At 35.4% G+C, this 22737-nt stretch overlaps 1 protein-coding gene across 2 annotated transcripts; it reads left to right on the top strand.

The window, feature by feature from the left end:
- The first annotated feature begins 3186 nt into the window (after positions 1–3186).
- Positions 3187–21661, top strand: TTLL2 (tubulin tyrosine ligase like 2). 2 transcript variants are annotated; one of them, XM_074188035.1, is made up of 2 exons: positions 3187–3240; positions 19506–21661. In XM_074188035.1, the coding sequence occupies exon 2, from the start codon at positions 19519–19521 to the stop codon at positions 21214–21216; it is 1698 nt and encodes a 565-aa protein (XP_074044136.1). In that variant the 5' UTR covers positions 3187–3240; positions 19506–19518; the 3' UTR covers positions 21217–21661. The 2 variants fall into 2 exon arrangements, with proteins under 2 accessions (XP_074044136.1, XP_074044135.1); XM_074188034.1 differs by having other exon boundaries at positions 3197–3595.
- Positions 21662–22737: the final 1076 nt, after the last annotated feature.

Genomic DNA, 22737 nt, shown 5'->3' with positions numbered 1-22737 from the left:
AATCATTTCCAAGGTATAGATACTCACACTGAAAATTTAACAATCAGATTTCATAAGCAGGTGTGAGTTGGCTTCTATACATTCCTGTTTCCATCTGTAAAGACCATCAGAAATATCCCAGTAAGCTCCCTGAATCTTTTTCTAATCCTTGGAAGAACCATATATATGAACCTCTTGCATGTGAACAAAGAAGTAGCCTTAAATGTTGTGTTTCGGGGAGGCTAGGTGGCACAGTGGATAGAGCACTGACCCTGGAGTCAGAAGGACCTGAGTTCAATTCTAGCCTCAGACACTTAATAATTCCTAGCTGTGTGGCCTTGGGCAAGCCACTTAACCCCATTGTCTTGCAAAAAAACTAAAAAAAATGTATTTCACAAATATGCATAAAACTGAAAATTAGCCAATTTAAGATTATTTAACTTGATGTTAATAGAGCATCAGTTGTCTGGGCTCATTATCTACTACTGCTGTTGGCTTTGCAAAACATGCCATATTGGTCTTGACACAAGTCCAAGCCTCCCTAACAGTTAAGATAGTTGTCAGTAATTCCCAGAGTCATCAACTGGAAATGGCTGGCTTGGCCTGTTTGTGGTGCCTGAGAGATGGTGCTTTCCCTTCTTTTAGAAGGCCAGCCAACTTTCAGGGATTGTGGCACTTTCTGGAAAGGTGCCTACCAAATCAATGCCTTGTCTCTCCTTTCTCTTGAACTCTTTGATGAGAAGAATATAATGGAGTGTGCCAAAGCACTCTCTCTAGAGTCCGAGAGAAACACTGAAATGTTTTTTTTCTCTATTCTGTTAAGAGTTCAAAATCATCCTTCAGAGTAAAGACTCAATGGCAATATTTCAGAGTCCTTGGTTACTTCAGAACAACCAGAGGAGAGGAGAAGGTCCTATGGGTCAAGAAATCATTTCAGAGGTTCAAGTTCTAATTTCAGTTCTTGGGTTAGATCCATAGTTGTTCTGAGCAAATTGTTTCATCTCTGTCGCTACCTCAAAAATTCTTGGTTATACAAATTGTAATACAAAAAGCCAATTTCTTCTCACAAGTAGCAATTACAACAAAGTATTATAAAGCACTTTGAGGATGCAGATAGCTATATAAATGAGGAACAATCATAATAATGCTAATTTCCCATTTAGCTTACGTAAGGGACTTTTGTGTGTGGGAGTACTGTAAAGCTTCATCACCTCCTGTCCTCTAGCACCAGAGCCGTTATTTACTGGTTGATTGTAGAGTGCCACTGGAGTGGGAGTGGACCAGGGACTAGGGAGGATATTTAAGCACTTGCATTTGGTTTAGTAAATGGAGATCTTGGAGACCTAGGAGATCTTGGAGGACTTGTCTTTCTTGTCTTCCACCCCTTCAAAGTCCACCTGGGTAAGGACTAGGCTAGACGGCAGGAACCTAATACTTCCTGAGCAGCTAGTCTAACAGGAACTTAACAAGGTTAAGACCAAAATATTTAACTGGTGTAAATCACTAAACTACAGTGGCATTCTCACAAATCTAGGCTAGATTCATCTCATAAACATTTCTTTCTCTAGAATATTTCTAGATATACTTAAATTAAGATATGAACATAGAATAGTTGCCCAAGAAGTAATTTGAGGTGAGTGAATTAAGTCAATTTTTGTCTTCTCAGAATAGTGTAATGGTAAACTGGTTAGTTTTTTTAATTGGTATCATAGAAGCAGAGATTTTCAGAATTAGATCCAAGGGACCACTATGGTCATATAATCAAAGCCAAACTAGGAAAAGACTTCCAATTGTAACACATTCAATGAGTTTTATTTGGTCTTTACTTAATGACTATTGCCTCCCTAGGCAGCCCATTCTCTTTAATAATAGCTTTTAATTGTTCTAAAATTTTTCTAGATATTAGCCCTAAATTTCCTTCTTTACTCTTCGTACCTGTTGTTCCTAGTTGTGTCCTCTGGTGAAAAATCTAATTCTCCTTCCATGTAGTAACATTTCAATTACTAGTTTATCACTGTTATGTTTCCTGTGAGCCTTCTGTCATCTACATGTTCCCAATTATTTCAATCAATCAGCAAACACTTATTAAGCACTTACTCTAGATCAAGATCTGGAGAAACAAAGGCAAAAATGAATCATCTTTGACATTCATTGACATGTAAGTATTTCCAGAACACAAGCAGAACAGAGCTAACTTTTGCATTAGCAGGTGGAACTTTTGCTGAACTTGAAGTAGGGTCTGAATTTCAAGTAGCTGAGACAAGAAAAGAATCCATTCTAGGTGTGTTAGACAAGAGATGGAATGTCACATAAATGCAATGGTGACAAATTTAAAAAAAAATAGATCCTTGTAAGTCACATTGACTTAGAAAAACCACAAATTAAAATTAACTATTTTATTTTTATTTGTGTTGATCTAGAAAACTACAAATTACCATTATCCATGGTTTATTTTATTTTTATTTTGCATTAGAAAATCAAAATCTAATATTAACTATGCTATTTTTGATTTGCATTTTTTGTCAAATATTTGGTTCCTGGTTCTTGGGAGTTTTGTGGTTTGTGTCCTGCTACCTGAGTTTGACATTCCATATATAAGGAACAGCAAGAAATCTAGATTGACTGGACCATGGAGTAAGGGAAAGAGTTGTATGTAATAAGGCTGAACAGATAGCAATGGGACAAGTTTTTAAAACTTGAAATGACAGCGGAATTTATATTTGATCCCAGATTAAATAAAGATTTAGAAGGGAGATATAATTAGACCCACACTTTAGAAATATCACTTTGGCAACTGTATAGAGGATGTTTAAGATCTGGACTATTGCAATTGTCCAGTTGGACAATTTTTGGTAGTGACTATTTGAATGAAGAGAAGGGTACATCCAAAAAGAATAATGTGGAAATAAAAAGATTTGGTAACTGATTAGGAATAGCATAAACTTGTACACAATGCAGTTTTCAAACCTGGATAATTGGAAGTATTATGGTATCCTCAATAAAGATAAGTTTAGAAAAGGGATAGATTTTTGGGAAGATATAATGAATTCTGCTCTGGACATGTTTGATGTGTTGATGGGACATACAATTTGAAATATTAAATAGATTAGAGATTAGAACTTATGAGAAAGTTTAGAGAATGTTTATATAATTCTGTGAAACACTAGCATCGAGATCATAATGAAAACCATGGGAGCTGATGACATCAAATGAGGGAGTGGTGGAGAGAAGAGAGAAGAGGTCCCAGAATAGGAACCTGAGGTACAACATTACCCAACAGAGTAGAAAGAAGAGTGGTTAGGAAAAGCATCCAGAAAGAGTAGTACCTTGAAATCCAAAGATAGCATCCAGAAAAGGGTAGTAGCTTGTAGGTATGGTATGGTCTTGTGAGGATTTATTTTGAAGCTAGGGAAGACTTGGCCATGTTTGTAGGTATCAAGGAAGGACCAGGGGATTGAGAGAAACTGAAGATTCAAAGAGAGTGGATGGTGGGTGAGAAATCGAATAATATATAGTACTGGAAAGGAATGGGAATTAAGGATACATGTAGAGGAGATGGCCTTGACGAGGAAGAAGTTACTTCTACATCAAGGGGATTGTGTCAAAGGGATATGAGGTGAGAATATGAGTAAATCTTTCCATAAAGGAAGGATTAGTGTAGATAACTGATAATTATTATAAGTTGACTACTCTTCCTATTTCCACTATGAAAGCATATTTCGTTTCATCAGCTCCAAGTGGTACCTACCAATCATGTTCCTATATGTATAGGGAGAAGGGGTTTCCACTATTCTCTTCTGAATTAAATTAGACTTGACCTTACACTCCCTCATCCTCCAATCTATTTCCTTCATCTTAAACATTTAAAACATTCTGGATATTCTAGCTGAGATGGAACTAGAACATGGCAATCAGGCACATCATAGGAGAAAGCTTCTTCTCTAAGATTACACTTCTTTCTTTACAATCATTGGGAATTTCCCACCTGAATGCATCATGCTTTGCAATCTTTCACCATCCTGTGTAACCTCACCTGACCCCACCCCAGGATAGCCTACCTCTTCTATAATTTCTCTCTTTAGTGGGAAAGACAGCTTCCTCTACCAGTGTGATACACACCTAGTTGTTCGTTTCTACCCGTTCCCAAGAGAAGACTAATCTGTGATATTAATGCTGCTTCTCAGCCCCTCTCCAACTAATCTGTGCCCTAGGTAAAAGTCTTTATTGCTTTAATCACCAACCACTGGATATAGCAAGAATAAAACAGACAAGCATAAGACTAATTAGAAGGTTACTAGAAGTTGATGAGCTCAGGGGAGCACCAATGAAGAATACAGTTGATTGGTAATTTATTAGGGGATTGCTGGGGGAATAAGATTGAAATGAAATGAATTCTGCTTTGGACATGTTCGATGCTTATTTATAAGGAATATGGACCCATGTATTTGTAAAGCTGGAAAAGACCTTACCTTTCATTTACCAGGTGAAGAAATGAAGGACTGGATAAAATTACTAGGATTGACTCTTGATTCCAGCATATTTGACTGTCTGACTGTTTGCTCATCCTCAGCGGCTTAGTTACACTGTTGCCTGGAACTTTCTGCTTTTAGTGAGTTAACAGAAAGGAAAGAAGGATATGTCCCATGTTCTCTAACTCCTAACTTTTGTCACTGGTTGACTGTGCTCTCAATCAAATTGGAGCAGCCCACAAAGGTGTAGCCAACTCATTTAAGCTGACGTACTGACAACTCAGTACTCTGAGGATTATGAAATAAAGTTCAGTCTGGAGATAGCTGACACAGGAGGAAACTTTTACCAAGGACAAGTTTTCAATGATAATTTCTCAGTCACAAACAGAAATATCATGTGTATATACACTTCATTATAAAAATCTGTGACCTTCTTCCTCCAGCTGAGTAGAACACAATCTATCCTATATCTTTTATTCTTTCAGGTCAGAATGTTTCATTATGCTAAGTACTAAGAGATACAAAGACAATCCTTACCTTCAAGGAGTTCACAATCCTTTCAGAAAAGACCAAATATGAAAAAAAAAAACACCTGGAAAAGTAGAAGGGCCCCAGGCCATTTTCAGAGTTGATTTCATGAGTTTCCTGGAGATCATGAAGACAGTAGAGCAGTCAGACAAAAATTATGAAGCGAACATCCTGGCAACTTCCTTAAATGATGGAGAATTTGGGGAGTTCTCCTCCAACTAGAGAGAAGGAGAGGCTCCAGGGGCAAGGAGGGCTGAGGTAGTCTGAGTTTCAGAGAATTTCATCTTGCAGATTGAGAAATTTCCAAGGATCATGGAGCGCAGAAGATTAGCCAATAGGAACTCTTCTTCATGTCCTTCCACAAATTTTCAACAACATCCCCAATATGCTAGAGACCTTCAAAGAATCACAGAATTGGGAGGGAACTTGGAAGTCAGTTATCCCTTCCCCTCATTTTACAGATGAATTTATAGAGTTCCAGGTAAATTGAGTGACTTGTCCAAGGTCACAAAGGTAGCAACTATCTTTCTTTTCTTTTTAGGTTTTTTTTTTGCAAGGCAATGGGGTTAAGTGGCTTGCCCAAGGCCACACAGCTAGGTAATTATTAAGTATCTGAGGCAGCATCTGAACTCAGATCCTCCTGGCTCCAAAGTCGGTGCTCTATCCACTGTGCCACCTAGCCGCCCCCAGGTAGCAACTATCAAAGAGCTGTATTTAAACTCAGCTGTATTTAAACTGACTCCAGAGCCAGTACCACTCAGCTTATTCTTTCCCATTTTCTAGTTCTTTTTGATGAAGATATCAATTATTTACAGGGACAAATGTTATATCTTGATCCCAGACATGACCAATCAATCTCCTTTTCTATTCATTCATTTCTTTGATATTTCTTACTCTTATAATTCATCATTGATAAAGCATGTTTCAGTCTGTGTCCACTATATACCTTTCCATTTTCCCTTAGGGAAAACAAGAATTTTGAATCTTGGCACTGGGACATTCGACAATTTAAAATACTATATAACATAGTCTAGTGTCCAAAATTTAATATATAGTTGGAAGAAGTTGATCCATCAGCAAATATATCCTGGACATTAAAGATAGACATTGGTCTGGACCCAGAATTGAGAATAAATTAGGAAGGTTGGAAAATTTCACAGGACTATTAATAATCCCAAAGTTTTTATTTATCATTAAAAATAAAAGTTCATCTTTTATTAACATTAATAGTCTTCTAGTGATGCTAATGGGCACATATTTTGATAATTATAAGGGATTCAAATATGTGTAAGAGCTATACTCAAGCATTTTTATATGTCATGTAACTTTTTATGGGACTTTATTAATATGATATTGCTGTATATAACTTTGGAAATATAAAAGTAGATAGAAATGGAGAACAAGAATGTTTTATAGATTGCATGATTATAATTTAGAAAATGATTTCTATAGTGTGTGATGTATTATTCTATCAAGACTTTTAAAATTTCATACTCTCACCATTTTCTGATCCCTATAGTTCCAACATAGAAAGTTAGGGTGCTATATATAATTTTTAGTACTTTTAAAATAAGTTAGAATGAATCTTGTTTTTTTTGAGTATTTCAAAATTGAGAATGACCAAGAAAGTTCAATTCATAACCTGGCATTAAAAGGTCTACTGTCCCTAATATTCCACTAAACAAGATTTTTATCCCCTTTTCTCTTTTTTTCCTCTTATTTTTGACTTTATAAGAGGGTTTTTAAAAAATGAAATAATTGTAATACAATTGTGCAGGAGAAAATATTAGAAGAGATTTTAGGTCCAAAGAAAATACCCAAGACAAGGCATGGCAAAAACCTTCAAATGTGCTCAAGACCACTTGGCTCCAGGATGAAGATGGTGACATGAAGTTAAGAAACTCCCAGAACTTTTCCCAAAAAACTTTAAATGAGGCCTCTTCACATACCTTAAAGCTATAGATCCCATCAAAAAAAAAGTAAAGTTCTCAACTCAAGATATCATGGAGGAACTTCAGTAAAGTTCTCTCTCTTCTGGGTAAAAATGGAAGTGTAGCATAGGCAGGAGAGTGGGAAAGCCAGTGGGAGGCTCTTAGTCACAGTACAAATCACTTCAAGGCTCAACAAGCCAGTGTGGTAACAAGCCAGCAGTGAGGGTTCTAGGAGACAAAGCTCAAATCCTGGGAGCACTGGTGCAACAGATAGAACTGGATTGGGAAAAAATTTCTGCACAGGCAAACCTTGGAAAATAATAAGACAGAGTTTATTGGCCCCAGAACAAAAAGCTTGGCCCCAAGAATAGAATTCAATCAAAATGAGCAAACCCCCCCTCAAAAAAACACCTAACCATAGAAAGCTACTATTCTAATAGGGATGACAAAAATGTCATCTCAGAAGAGGAAAGCAGTGGCAAAAATGTCTACCTGTAAAGCCTCAAAGGAGTTTATGAACTTACCTCTAATCTAAAAAGATTTCTTGAAGAGCTCAAAGAGTCAAAGACAAGAGGAAACCAAAGAAAAGAAGAAAATTGAAGAAAATTCAGAGCCATCCATGTAAGAGAATTATGAAAAATTGACTGAAGAAATCAACTCCTTTAAAAGTAAAAATGTCCAACTGGAAAATGAATATAACTCATCAAAAAGTAAAATTAACCTTCTGTAAAAGCAAACACAAAAACTAATTGAAGAAAACAAAACCCTGAAAATTAGACTTGAACACATGGAAACTAATGACTCTATGAGACACCAAGGTTCCACCAAACAAAACCAAAAAACTGAAAAAAAATAGAAGAAAATGCAAAGTACTCTTAAGGGGAAAACCACCAACTTGTAAAATATATCCAGAAGAGATACTTTATGAATTTATTGGTCTACCTGAAATCTTCAAATAAAAAAGAGCCTGAAAAATATCTTTCAGGAAATTAGCATAGAAAACTGACCTAACATTCTAAAGGAAGAAAACAAAATAGTCCCTTGTAAGAATCCACAAGAATACCTCAAGAATGAGATATCAGAATTAAAAACTTCAAGGATACTATAGTCAAATTTTAGAGTTCTCAGCTAAAGGAGAAAATATTGCAGGCAGTCAAAAAGAAGAAATATAAGTACCAGCAACCTCAGTCAGAATTACATGGGACTTAACAGCTTCAACATTAAAGGATTGAAGGACCAGAAATATGGTATTTCAGAGGGCAAAGAACCTGGATTACAACAATGAATCGACTGCTCTGCAAAATTCAGCAAATTATTTCAGGGGGAAAGATGGAATTTCAAAATTTTCCTGCAAAAAAAAGGAGAATTGAACAGAAAATTTGATCATCAAAGACAAGACTCAAGAGATGCACAAAAAAGTAAACAGAAAGGGGAAAATGCTAGTCATTAACATTAAACTGAATACATCCCTACATAGTGAAGAAAATACTTGTCAATTCTTGAGATTTTAGTATTTCTCTTAGGATAGTTAAAAGAAACATACTTATAGAAAGAGTATAGATAAAGGAGGACCACAAAAGTGATGATGATTTAACTGGATCTTTAGCTCATGAGGGTCAAATATAATTGGAGGGAATGTACTTAGAAGGTGAGGGTATAAATGGATCATGAAGTGATCTTGCTTTACATGATACTTTGGCTCTTGAGGGTTATATTTCTGTTGGGAAGTGGGAGAAAGGAGTATATGTAAGAGGATCTAAATACAAATAGCTCATGAAGTGATCTTGCTTTCCTCGATCCTTTAGCTAAAATTGGAGGGAGTGTATTAGAGGAGGGTTAAAGGAGGGTATAAATGAATCAAGAAGTGATAGTTTTACATGAAACTTTAGTTCATGAATGTACTTAGATAGAGGCTATTGGTATGAAGTGATGAAGAGGTAATGTTGCTGATCAATCAATCATACCTTGAGAATTGTACTTCTGTCAGGACAGATAAAAGGAATATATTCTGATAGAGGGATGGTGGGGACAAGACAGAGTTAAAACAAGACAAAAAGAAGGATATATATTAGGAGAAGGTTGGTTGTTAGAGGATAAGTAACACCATATGAAGAGGCAAAAATACTTATTATAGTAGAGGGAAAGAAGGGGTGGCTGGGGGTGGGGTAATGAGCACGAGTAAATCTTACTTTCAACAGATTTAGTCCAAAGAGCGAATAACACACATTCCCAATTGGGTTTAAAAAATTTATCCCACCCTACAGGGAAGTAGGGGGGAAGGGCAAGAAAGGGAGAAAAAAATAGGCTGATAAAAGGGAGAGCAAAAGTAAACGTAAAGATAAAGATAAAGTTGAAAAGAAAAGTTAAAGGAGAAAGGGAGATGGAAAAGAAAAAAATTGATGGGGGAAAGGGCTGAACAAGAGGTAGCAGTCAGAAGCAAAACATTGCTGAGAAGGAATAAGGGGAAAGGAAAATGAAAAGTATAAGGGGTGGTGGGGGGATAGCATGGAGTTAGTAATCATAATTTTAAATGTGAATGGGATGAACTCTCCCAAAAACAAAAGCAGCTAGCAGGGTGGATTAAAAAACAGAATTCCACAATATGTTGTTTACAAGAAGCATATTTGAAGCAGAGAGATACACCCAGAGTGAAGATAAAAGGCTGGAGCAGAATATATTATGCTTTAACTTAAGTAAATAAAAGCCAAGTCCTAATCTCAGACAAAGAAAAGCAAATTAGATCTCATTAAAAGGAATAAGGAAGGAAACTACATCTTCCTTAAAGTTACCATAAGCAATGAAGTAGTAACATTATTAAACATATATGCACCAGGTGGTAGAGCATTCAAATTCTTAGAGGAGAAACTAAACAAATTACAGGGAGACCTAGACAGCAAAACTATCATAGTGGTGTACCTCAACCTCCTCTCAGAAATAGATAAATCTGACCACAAAATAAACAAGAAGGAAGTTTAAAAAGTGAATAGAATTTAAAAAAAAAAGATCTATAGACCTCTGGAGAAAATTAAATGAGGATAGAAAGGAACATAGCTTTTTCTCTACAGTGCATTACCCTTAAACAAAAACTGATCATATACTAGGGCATGAAAACCTCACAATCAAATGCAGAAAGGCAGAAATATTAAATGCATTCTTTCCAGATCATGATGCAATAATAATTATATGTAATAAAAGGCCACGGAAAGGTAAACTAAAAATTAATTGGAAACTAAATAATCTAATTTTAAAGAATGAGTGGATCAAGCAACAAATCACAGCAATAACCAAGCAATTTCATCCAAGACAATGACAACAGTGAAACATTATACCAAAATTTGTGGGATGCTACCAAAGCAATTTTTAGGAGAAATTTTGTATCTCTAAATGTTTATATGAATAAAATACAGAAAGAAGAGATTGAAGAATAGGGAATGCAACTAAAAAAGCTTAAAAAATGAACAAATTAAAAATTCCCAATTAAATATCAAATTAAAATTCTAAAAATTAAAGGAGAAATATTTAATTTATATTTAAAAATTGAATTTAAAAAAACCATTGAACTAATAAATAAAACTGAGTTGATTTTATGCAAAAAACTAATAAAATAGATAAGAAAAAAGAAGACCAAATTACGAGCATCAAAAATGAAAAGGATGAACTTACCACAAATGAGATTAAAATTTTAATATGGAGTGACATAAATGAATATTTACAAAATATAAGCTATCCAGATTAATAGAAGAGGAATTAAAATACTTAAATAATCCCATTTCAGAAAAAGAAATCGAAGAAACCATCAATAAATTCCATGAGAAAAAAGTCTCCAGGCCCAGGTGGAATACAAGAGAATTCTACTAAACATTTAAGGAACAATTTATTCCAATTCAATATAAATTATTTTTCAAAATAGGAGAAGAAAGATTTTTGCCAAATTCCTTCTGTGACACCAACATGATACTTATACCTAAACTAGGAAGAGTCAAAAAGACAAACTTATAGACCTATTTTCTTATTGAATATTGTTGTAAAAAATTTTAAATAAAACTTTAGCAAAGAGATTACAAGAAATTATTACTATCATAATACTCCATGATCAGTTAGGATTTATTTCAGGTAGACAGGTAAGGTTCAATTTTAGGAAAATAATATAATTAAAGAGTGACTTGCCCAAGGTCACAAAGCTAGACAATTATTATTAACTGTCTGAGGCCAGATTTAAATTAAGGTCCTCCTGACCCAGAGCCAGTGCTCCATCCACTGCACCACCTAGCTGCCCCCCATTTTGAGTATTTTGAAAAAAATACAGAAATCATTCCTAAAAGTGCAGTAGAGAGCATAGTAATAAATGAAATTTTCCTTAAAATAATCAATTTTGGAGAGGATGTGGGAATAGTGGAACAATAATGCATTGTAGGGAGAGTTGTGAACCAATCCAACCATTCTGGAGATCAATTTGGAACTATGCCCAGTGGGCAATAAAACTCTACAAACTCTTTGATTCAGCAATACCATTGCTCTATATGCCAAAGAAATCACCAAAAATGAGAAAAGTCTCAAATGGTCAAAAATATCTGTTGCAGCTTTCTTTGTAGTGACAAAGAATTGGAAATTGAGGGGATATCCATCAAATGGAGAGTACTATTGTTCTATAAGAAATTATGAGTAGTGGGACTTTAGAGAAGATATGGAAAGACTTACATGAACTGATGATGAGTGAAGTGAGCAGAACCAAGAGAACTTTGTACACATTAATAACCATATTGTAAGAGGATCAATTATGATGAATGCAATTCCCTTCAGCAATCCAGAGGTCAAGGACAATCCTGAGAGATGTGCTATGGACAATGCCATCTACATTCAGAGAACAAAAACTATGAGGTCTGAATGCAGAGCAAAGCATATTTTGTTTTTCATTTTTAAATTTTTTTGTTTTTTCTTACCATGTTTTTCTCCCTTAGCTCTAATTTCTCTTTTAAAATATGACTAATATGGAAATATATTAATTTTATTTATTTAAGGCAATAGGGTTAAGTGACTCGCCCAAGGTCACAGAGCTAGGTAATTATTAAGTGTCTTAGACTGGACTTGAACTTGGGTTTTCCTGATTCTATGGCCAAGGCTTTATCCACTACCTACCCCTATGAAAATATGTTAAATGCAATTATAAATGTACAACTTTTGCCAGATTGTTCACCACCATGGAGAGGGGGGAGGAAAAAGAAAACGGTAGAAAAATGTGGACCTAATAAACTTGCAAATGGATGAATATTGAAAACTCCCTTTGCATGTTATTGGAAAAAATAAAATAAAATTACAATAAAAAATAAAGAAATGATGAAGGGGATGTTGAGAAAAGTCTACAGATTTGCATGTACTGATGCTGAGTGGAGAGAAACTAGAACATTGTACACTTTTACAGAAACATTGTGTAATGATCAACTATGATGCATTTAGACCATTCCCAGAAGTTCGGGGATCAAGAAAAATTCTAAGACTTGTGGTGGAAAACGACATCCACATCCAGAGAAGGAACAATGGAATCTGAATGCAGACCAAAGCTTACTATTTTAAATTTTAAAACTGTATTTTGGTTCCAGATTCAGGGTAGAAAAACTTATTACTTTGCACTTTACAAAATTTACTATCACATCTGGCTAGGGGATAACAATAACTAATTAACAACAAAGAGAGATGTCAAATTGAAAGAAAAATATCGTTTGAGCCATATTATGAATTATTTTTGTTCTTGACTTGTTAATTAGAAAAATCTTTAAATGGTTCCCCTTTGCTTAGTGAGTCTCAGCCAAATTCCACTGCTATCGCCCTGTGTGGTCTTTCAGATTGCTGTTTCTGAAGGCTATATAACATTGCTTATAATTAAATAGAAGGCCATAAAACCATAAACATTAATCAACAGCCTTGAGAGCATACTGGAGCCTTGAGTCTAAAGGTGAACTACAGAAATAGTTTTCTTTGATTACTATAGTAATTTACCATGAGTTCCAACACAGCACTTAGCACATATTAAACTCTCAGTTAATTCTTATTGACTGACAGAGTCAATATGTGAAATCAATTGACATGAGCCCAATTTGGCGATTTTGGGGGTCAAGAAAAGAAAAACAATCTTACAAAGAATCATCCTGGAAATGCTTCTGGTTGTTATATAGAAATAAAGTGTTGAAAGAGCACAATGGGGAAAGCAAAAGGACTTTATATATGAGGGAGCAATTTCCTCTTATTGAGTCTTTGAAAGGAGACTTGCTTCAGTAATGATAGCTCACATTTATATAACATTTAAAAGTATGCAAAGATCTTTGCATGTTAACCCTTTTAGTATTTACAACAACCCTGTAAAATAGGTGCTATAATTACTTACACTCATGTTATAGATGAGGAAAGTGAAGGTAAGTGACCTTGCCTAGGGATCACAGAACTGAGAAATAGTTGAGGAAGAATTTGAACCTAGGTCCTTGAGGCTTTTTCCACTATTCTATCTGCCTTTATGTGCTTTGTCACTTCTATATATAAAAATTTAACATGAGTCCTTTAAAATTAAAAGATTTAAAAGCAATAATGTGGATAAAGGAAAATTTTTTTTATTTTTTATTTTTTGCAAGGCATTGGGGTTAAGTGGCTTGCCCAACCACACAGCTAGGTAATTAGAAGTGTCTGAGGTTGGATTTGAACTCAGGTACTCCTGACTTCAGGGCTGGTGTTCTATCCACTGCGCCACCTAGCTGCCCCTAAAGGAAAATATTTAAGGTTAAAGAGGCAGAAAAATAAAAGGAGAACATGGGATAATATAGTTCACTTGCAATTGTAAAGTTAAATTGAAATAGAATCCATAGATACTCTTAGTCTACTCCTTTAGGGCAATGGACCATGGACTTTGTACAGAGGTTCTCAATAGTAGGTATTGCTAAACAGTATCTCTTCTGTTTTATACCTTGACTTTTCTTTCCCAGCCTGGGCATTCCAACTGGGTAGTTGGCATTTTGGAACAGAGCTGTTTCCAGGGCAACTAGGTGGCACAGAGGTTAGAGCACCGGCCCTGGATTCAGGAGTACCTGAGTTCAAATCCAACCTCAGACACTTAATTGCCTATCTGTGTGAACTTGGGCAAATCACTTAACCCCATTACCTTAAATAAATTTTTCCCCCCAAAACAGCTGCTTTTAAATTCCTTTCTTGGAAATGATGCATGACCAAAAGCTATTTCTATCCATCCTTTTCTGGAAGTGTGAGTGTAACTCAATGAAATAAATGAAAATAAAATAAAAGTCCCTTTGGGGAGTCTAGAATGTATGCTTGTTCTTGCATTGGTCACAATCATGCTTACCTTTATGTATGTCCCCCTGAAGGCACCTTGCTATGTAGAGAGTTTCCTAGGATAAAAGAGTTCAGGAGTTCAGATTCTGTCTAACAGGAATATAAGAATACATTTTGATGAGTAGATTTTTGCAATCCTTGAAGGGAATTCTAAAGTAATTATTCCATTCCTAGAAGGATCATTAAGATTTGGTGGGTAAGGGAGAGGGAAGAAGAAAAAGTGGATGTTCTTCAATTTATAGGGTTTTAGAACATATCTTGGGTCATTGAATGCAGAGGTTCAATGAATTTCTGGGGGACAGAAATAGGATATGTCAGATATGTGGTCTGAAAGCAGATTGCCCTAATTTCAAAGTTCTTATGCCCAACTGCCTCTTAATTCATTAAGGAGGGGAAGTAATATGCCATTCCAGGGGCGGCTAGGTGGCATAGTGGATAAAGCACCAGCCTTGGAGTCAGGAGTACCTGGGTTCAAATCCGGGCTCAGACACTTAATAATTACCTAGCTGTGTGGCCTTGGGCAAGCCACTTAACCCCATTTGCCTTGCAAAAAAACCTAAAAAAAACAAAAAACAAATATGCCATTCCATCCCAAACAACCTCTTCCAGACTTAGGGACTAGGTGACTGCAAAACATCTAAGATTCATGTAATCTTACTGCTAATCTATCAAAGAAAATATATGGACACTTCTTAGCCTGATTTATGAAAATCATGATGCCCCTCCTACAAGACAGTACTGCTAGCTTGCATATCCAGGAGCTTGGTTTGGTCCCAAGGGCCTCTTTCTCCCTGGAATATTCAGTTACAAACTTATTATAGACCTTGATCATGATAAAAGTTAGTGGAGAGAATGCAAAAAGAGATGGTCCATAAATCCCTTTCATGAGTTTCAAATTTCTTGCCAAGTAGTTCTTCCCTGGTAAGACTGATGGTCCCTGAGGAATGATTAAGTCATTGCCATGGCTTAATATTGCCATGGTCAATCATACAGAAACCTGTGATGTGTTAACATATATCCACATACACATATGCATTGACTTTGGAACAGCAATTTTAATCACTGATTCATTACAAATTGAAATTCCAAGTTATTGTCACAAGCTCAGAAGTTTGCTCCAGATAAATAACCCCATTACTATAAACAGATTAGAGTCATTTGAGCCAGTGGGTAAATATTACAGAAATTTTGTATCTCATTTCTCATTATAACTTTCATCAGATGCTACCATCCCTGTTGGCTAATGTCCTAGATCCAGTCTCCTCCCTTTTATAGCAAAACTCCTCAAGAAAACCGTCTACATTTTGTGTCTCCACTGGCTCTTCTATCATTTGATTCAGATCTTCTGTCATCTGGCTTTCATCACGGACCTCAACTGCTCTCTTTAAAGTTTCCCATGATGACTTAATGGCCAAATCTAGTAGCTTTTTTTCAATCCAGATCATTCTATGGAGATAAAGCTTTTGACACTGTTAATTGACCTTTTTCCTTAGTGCCCTCTTTGCTCTAAGTTTGTGTGACACTATTCTCTGTTGCTTCTTCTCCAACCCCCTCTAAACTGTTCTTTCTTGGTCTTTTTTTAGCAGGATCTGTTCAAGTCATATCCACTCATCACTGATGTCCCCCAAGGATAGAGTCTTGGTTCCCTTTTCTTAAGCTCTACCTTTTCAATTATTTTCTCCTTTTCTTTCTCTTCAGTCTTTCACCTTGAGGTATTCTATTCAGGTTCTGATTCCTCAATCCTCCTTAATCTTCATCAGATGTCCTTGATCTTGCTCTTTATCCTTTAACTTTATCACACAAAACTTAGAGGTAGAATCTGAATATTTGAATTTTTCTTCAAATTTTCCCCAAATTTCTTCAAATTTATCATTCCCAAGTTTCAAACTCCAACCTTCTTGACAAATTCAAACCTCTCTGAATCACTTAACAAAATTTTCTTTTTCATTAAATTTATCTTAATAATTTAGATTCTTTTCCCCCTATCCCACAACTTTCTCCTATAGAAGCCAGAGGCAGACAATTAGAACATAATTTCTCAATTAGAAATGTCACTGATGTATTCTACATAAAATCAAAATATTGCCTCGTTACAAAACAAGGTCATGCTATCCAATTGGGTTTTTGTTTGGGTTTTTTTTAGGTTTTTTTTTTTTTTTGCAAGGCAAACGGGGTTAAGTGGCTTGCCCAAGGCCACATAACTAGGTAATTATTAAGTGTCTGAGACCGGATTTGAACCCAAGTACTCCTGACTCTAGGGCTGGTGCTTTATCCACTACACCACCTAGCCTCCCCAATCCAATTTTTTTTTAACATAATGTGTTTAACATTACCATAAGTCTATAAGAATTAACATTTGTTCTTCAGCATCCTTTATATCAGGGCAGTGTGACAAAGGAAGAGAGAACTTAAGTGAAAAGTAACTTTCCTCATTTCTACTAACCTTATGGCTCCTTTCAGGACATTAACTACTGGATAGTTCTAACACCATCTCCCTGGTAACCAGTAAATGAATTGCCCCTTCTACAAGCCAAAAGTGAAAAAAGATACAACCTATCTCTGCATCAACTATCAAGCTTTCCATTCTCTTTCAGTCTAGTCTTCAAATTCAGAAATTTCATTAGGTTGGAAATAAACCAAAAAATATGGTAGAAGAGTAGTAGTGTTGATGATTTTCAAAGATCATTCTAGGCCTAAGAAATTTCTAGGTGGGATGAAGGACTATAGGTTTGGGGCAAATTACCATAGTATGTTGTCCCCACTTCCCACTTTCCATTTTCATGTAGTTAAAAATCAAGTTAAGATGAGCATCTGAGTAAGACTTGAATTGTAAAGGAACGAAAGGGAGGAGAAAACATTTATGTGGAGAGGAGCATGGGATAGTCCCATCTCTTTGCCATGGAGATGATAGTGGCAGTAGTGTTAGTGAAGGATGTTAATAAATTATATATACATATTTTTCTCATAATGTTTTTAGCAACTGCTTGTATAACCATCTTCTTCATCCCCAAGTTCTACCAGTCTCCACTAACCACACTGCTATGCAGGGACCTCAGAGCATGGAGCCTGAACCAATGATTTCAATCAGTCATGTCTCCTGGAGATCCCCATTTAGAACTTGAATGACAAAATCGGAGAGGATCCCAGTGGCAAATTAATACAGTCAATACCTAAACAAATGATTATCCAGTTTTTGCTTAAATCTCTCTATTAAGGGAGGACCCACTGATGGCTAGGGAAACCCATTTCACTGTGGGGTAACTTCAAGGATTAGGAAGTTTTTCCTTATATTAGGCCTAAATATGTCTCTCTCTGTAATGTCCATCAGTTATTCCTTGTTATGCTCTCCAAAGTCAAGCAGAAAAAAATTTAATCCTCTTTCCACATGATAATCCTTCCTATACTTGAAAATAGACATCATGTTCCCTATAAGCCATTTCACCCCCCAGTTCCTTCAACTTATAATGGTATATAATGATCTCAAGGCCTTTGATGACACTGATTGCTATCCCTCAAAACCTCTCCGTCTTATGAGCATCCTTCCTAAAACGTATGACATCAAGAACCAAACATAATTCTTCAGATATAGTATTTGACAGTACAGATTATAGTGTTGTAAGCAGTTCCCTAGTCCTAATACTATGCCATGAAATCAATGCAACTTAATATTATTTAATTTTTTGGTCACTACAATATGCCATTGATTAATTGTTTTTATTCCTCCCTTCTGCCCATTCCAAAGGAACCATCATCTTTGATTTTTTGATCCCAAGTATGACTATACTTATTTCTATTAAATTTTATCTTATTAGATTTACCCCAATATGCTATTCTGCCTAAATGTTTTTGAATTTTGAATTTTATATCAAGTATATGAGCCATTCTTTTTATCTTTGTTTAATTTTCTCAGCATGCCATCCATACCTTGATCTAAGTGAAGGCCTAGATGGCAGCTGGTGGCACATGGATAAAATGTTGGCTTGGAGTCAGGAAGACGAGTTCAAATCCATTCTCATTCATTTTCTAGCTATATGACAAAGGCAAATAATGTGTCCCTTGTTTGCCTCAGTTTATTTAACAGTAATAGTGCTAATTTTCAGGGTTGGTGTGAGGATCAAATGAGATATTTGTAAACGAACTTAACATAGTGCCAGCTCTATATAGATAAATCCCTATTTCCGCTCTTTTCTCCTTAATTCATTTGCTTCTAGCAATGAACTCTGAAGTTAGTACTATAGAAAAAATTTGTCCCTATTTTATACATATGGAAACAGGCTATGGGAGGTAAGTGACTGGTCCCATACATTTAAAAATATTATTATTATGCTTATAGGGATCCATGACCTAAAAAAAGGTTAATTACTCCTACTCTGTAATATTCTTAATGAGTGGTCAGCACATTATTTTCATTGAGAAGGGACTTGATTTTAGAAATAAACAAAAGTTATTTGTAACCATGTTTGATAGAATAATGTTATTACAATATATTGTTCTGAGTCAAAAAAAGTCATTTCTGAACTATAAAACTCTTAAACTAATGTAAAAGGTTTCCTCATACTAATTTCCTGATGATTGCCTCATCCCACTTTTGAACATTTCTATTAGTGTTTTTCCTGAAAATGAGCTTTTTATTGAATCCAAGTATATATATATATGTCTTATATTTTCATAAGTTTCTTCAGTTCTGTTGGTGGTTGCAACCACCCACTAAATCGTGATGAACCTCTTCCTTTTTTATGCCTTTGGAACTAATTAAAATGCAGTTGTTGCCATTTTGTCATCCTAAGGATCTTCTTTTAAATAACATCAGATGTATCCATTACCAGTTTATCTAATTACACATTAAATTCCATCTTAATTCTTTGCTCTGAATCATGATCCCTCACTTATGCACTTATTCCAATAGGAAACAATATGTGTGGCTGGTCTTGAAAGCAACAGTTGAAAGTAAGGACATCTTGCCTCTCATGCCCAACTGCAAAGTTTGACTCTGTCACATTTACTCATAAGCTCTCATTCATACCCAATAGCAAAGTTAGTCTATCCTTTTTGATAACTTCTATAAGTTCTAATCAACATGCAGTTATAGGTGGATTTGTTTAGGTCTAAACTGTAAAACTGGACTCATTTGTTCCCTTTGATATCTTTTGGAGTGGTGCAAACAACCAATTCAAAATACTTTGAAGTATTATTATGCTTAGATATTCTGTTAGATTATAATAATGACATGAAGAATTCATTGTATTAATCCCCTTTTGTCTTTTAGTAAAGAAAAAAATATGATGACAGATGAAGAAAATTCAAAGATTTTGTTAAAACCATTGATCTTTCGTGTAGATGAAAATACTCCTGAAGTAGTAACAAATGTTCTACTAGAACGAGGTTGGAATAAATATAATGAACAGGTGCAGGATGTAGCAGATTGGAATCTCTATTGGCGGACTACAGGTTTCCCTATGATCGACCATAACAATGTTAAACCATGGCAACGACTTAATCATCACCCAGGGACCTTCAGTCTTACTAGGAAGGACTGCTTGGCAAGACTTTTGAAGCAAATGAAAGGGATTTATGGAGCATCACTTTATGCATTCTTTCCACTAAGTTTTATCATGCCCAGAGACTATAATAAGTTTTTGGCTGAATATTCCAGGGAGAAAGAGACCCTTGGAACCAAGCCAAGCTACTGGATATGCAAGCCAGCAAAACTATCTCGTGGGAGGGGAATAATAATTTTCAGTGATCTTAAAGATTTGCTCTTTGATTGTGCAACAGTGGTGCAGAAATATATTACCAACCCCTTCCTCATTGCCAGGTATAAATGTGATCTACGTATTTATGTTTGTGTTGCTGGTTTCCAGCCCTTAACCATTTACCTCTATCAGGAAGGACTGGTACGGTTTGCCACTGAAAAGTTTGATCTCAGTAACCTGAAGAACATTTGTGCTCATCTGACCAACAGCAGCATCAATAAAACTGGGGCCTCCTATAAGAAGAATAAAGAAGGGGTTGGCTGCGGTTGTAAATGGACCCTTAGTAAATTCTTTGTTTATCTTCGCAATCAGGGTGTGGATGACCTGTTTCTGTGGCAAAGAATCAGCCACCTGGTGATCCTCACAATTCTCTCTATTACTCCCTCTGTCTCCTTTGCTTCCAATTGCTTTGAGCTCTTTGGATTTGACATTTTGGTTGATGACAAATTCAAACCATGGCTTTTAGAAGTGAACTCTAGCCCTGGCTTATCGTTAGACTGTTCCACTGATGTGTCAGTGAAGAGAAAGCTTATCCATGATATCATTGAATTGATGCATTTCAAGGAAACTCATCTAAGAAAAAAAAATAAAGCTAGCAAAGCTTCAGGTCACCAGCCTCACATTTCCTGGACTAGAGGTAATAAAAATAGAACCTGTGAAACTTCAAAACATTGGTGTAAAATTTCCTGGACAGAAGATAAAAAAGATAGAGACCATGAAACTTCAGGACAATGTACAAATACTTCTTGGTTTGGACAAAAAAAGAGAGTTCATGAATCATCTGGATTCACAACTCATAGCAAGGAGCCACTCATCTCTTCCAATATTGTCTCTTTATTAGAGTTCAAAGGAAAAACCTATAACAGAGATTTATCTCCCTTATCTAAAAAAATCAAAGTTTTTCCTAAGGAAATGCTAACTATGAAATCAAGAGAAAGGAAGACTTCAAAAGATTCTCTACCGTCAGCCTTTCCAAAGACAAGAAATAGACAGACTACATTCAAGTCATACCAGAAAAAGAAGAAAAACACCACCCCATATTTCCTGTCGGGCAAGGGCTTGAGGCCACACTCCCAGGCAGGTGATTTTGTTCTCATTTTCCCTTTCAATGAAGCTACTATTGCAGCTACCAAGAATGAATTGGATCACCGAACAATAGTCCGTGAACTCCAAAAGCTTATAAATAAACAACCAGAGGCAGAGGACAAAATTAAGAAAACATGACAAGGAATTTTGATGACTAAGGGACAATCTGAATGCAAGTCAGTCCCTGAAATTTCCATTTGTCACGTGAATCATGACAATTTTAAGTTGTATTTGATTTTTGGCTACTATCCCAGACTGTCAAACTCAGATAAAAAGACAATCTCATTAGATATGATAACATTTACATTTTGATGGATTTAAATCAATTATTTTATTATATACAAGGTTTCCTCAGATTCACTGGGAAAGTGGTGCCTACATGTATTTGGACAAGGCTTTCTGCAGTGATCCTATGTAATTTAAAAGAAAATAAAAATGACTGGTTAATAATCAAGCTAACATGTTAAAGGATCTTTGAAGAGGGAAACAAGACTTAAAGGAATATTTTATACAAGCCATATTTCAGTAGATCTTTTCATGTGACTCTTAATAACCAATTTCTTTATAATAAATACTTTCAAATAATTACTCAATACTACTATTATATTGTGATATTGGGTAAATCACTTCGTGAACTCAATTTCCTCATCCAAAAAATAATGGAATTGGATTCACTGAATTCTAAGATTTCTTCCACCTCTAACATCCTATGATAAGGCAAAGTTTTTCCCTAAGCAAATGGTTACTACAAAACTAAGGAAAGAGGACACAAAAAGATTACCTGTCCTCAACCTTACCAAAATAAGAAATAGACAAATCATTTTCCATCATATCCTATTACATTTTATGTGGGAACAAAGAGCATCTATATACTAAAACCCTTGTTGTTTATACAATTTGATTGTAAGCATTTATGCATTGACTTGTTCAACCAATAGTTAAAGAAATACTATTAACAGCACTGTGCTTGGCTTTGTGTGAGATATAAAATCAGACAAACCATTGCTTCTTCCCTTGCAGAATGGACATTCCAATATGGGACATAAGATGAGCAAAAAGAGCTATATTTCTATATTTCATTAGGTTACACAAGTGAAATATGAGAAATCATGGAATCATATGATGATAGATGTAGATCCAGAAAAATCTTGAAGGTCACATCATCCAATATTTTCATTTTTATATATGAAGAAATGGAAATCCAGGAAGGAGTCATAATTTATCCAAATACATAGTAAAAGGCAGGATTTGAACAAAGGTCTCCTAATTCCAAATCCATGATTTTTACCAAACTATCTAATTCAAGAAAAAAATATTTCATTCTGGCAAAGGATGCAATGAAGTGCTTATGAAAGAGATAACATTTGAGCTGATCTTTGAAGGACAAGTGAGAATTGGATAAGTGATGCTTCAGGAAAGAAAAAGGGTTTTACAGATAGAGGGAATAGAAATGCTTAGAAATGGGATGTCATGGAGAATGCTCCCAGACTAAAGAGGAGCTGAGTCTGTTACAGAATTAAGTATGGGAAAGGTAGGAACATTTAAGATTGGATATGTAAATCAAGGTTATAGCTCAATGGACTGTGAACTCCAGGTTTGTTCAATGTGTAATGAAGAACCATTGAAAACGATTTAGTTAGGGGTAACATGAGTGTAACT

Source organism: Macrotis lagotis, chromosome 5, assembly GCF_037893015.1.
Source record: "Macrotis lagotis isolate mMagLag1 chromosome 5, bilby.v1.9.chrom.fasta, whole genome shotgun sequence".
Classification (NCBI taxonomy): Eukaryota; Metazoa; Chordata; class Mammalia; order Peramelemorphia; family Peramelidae; genus Macrotis; species Macrotis lagotis.
Note: the sequence above shows the minus strand (reverse complement) of the source record. Positions and strands in the feature narration are given on the sequence as shown.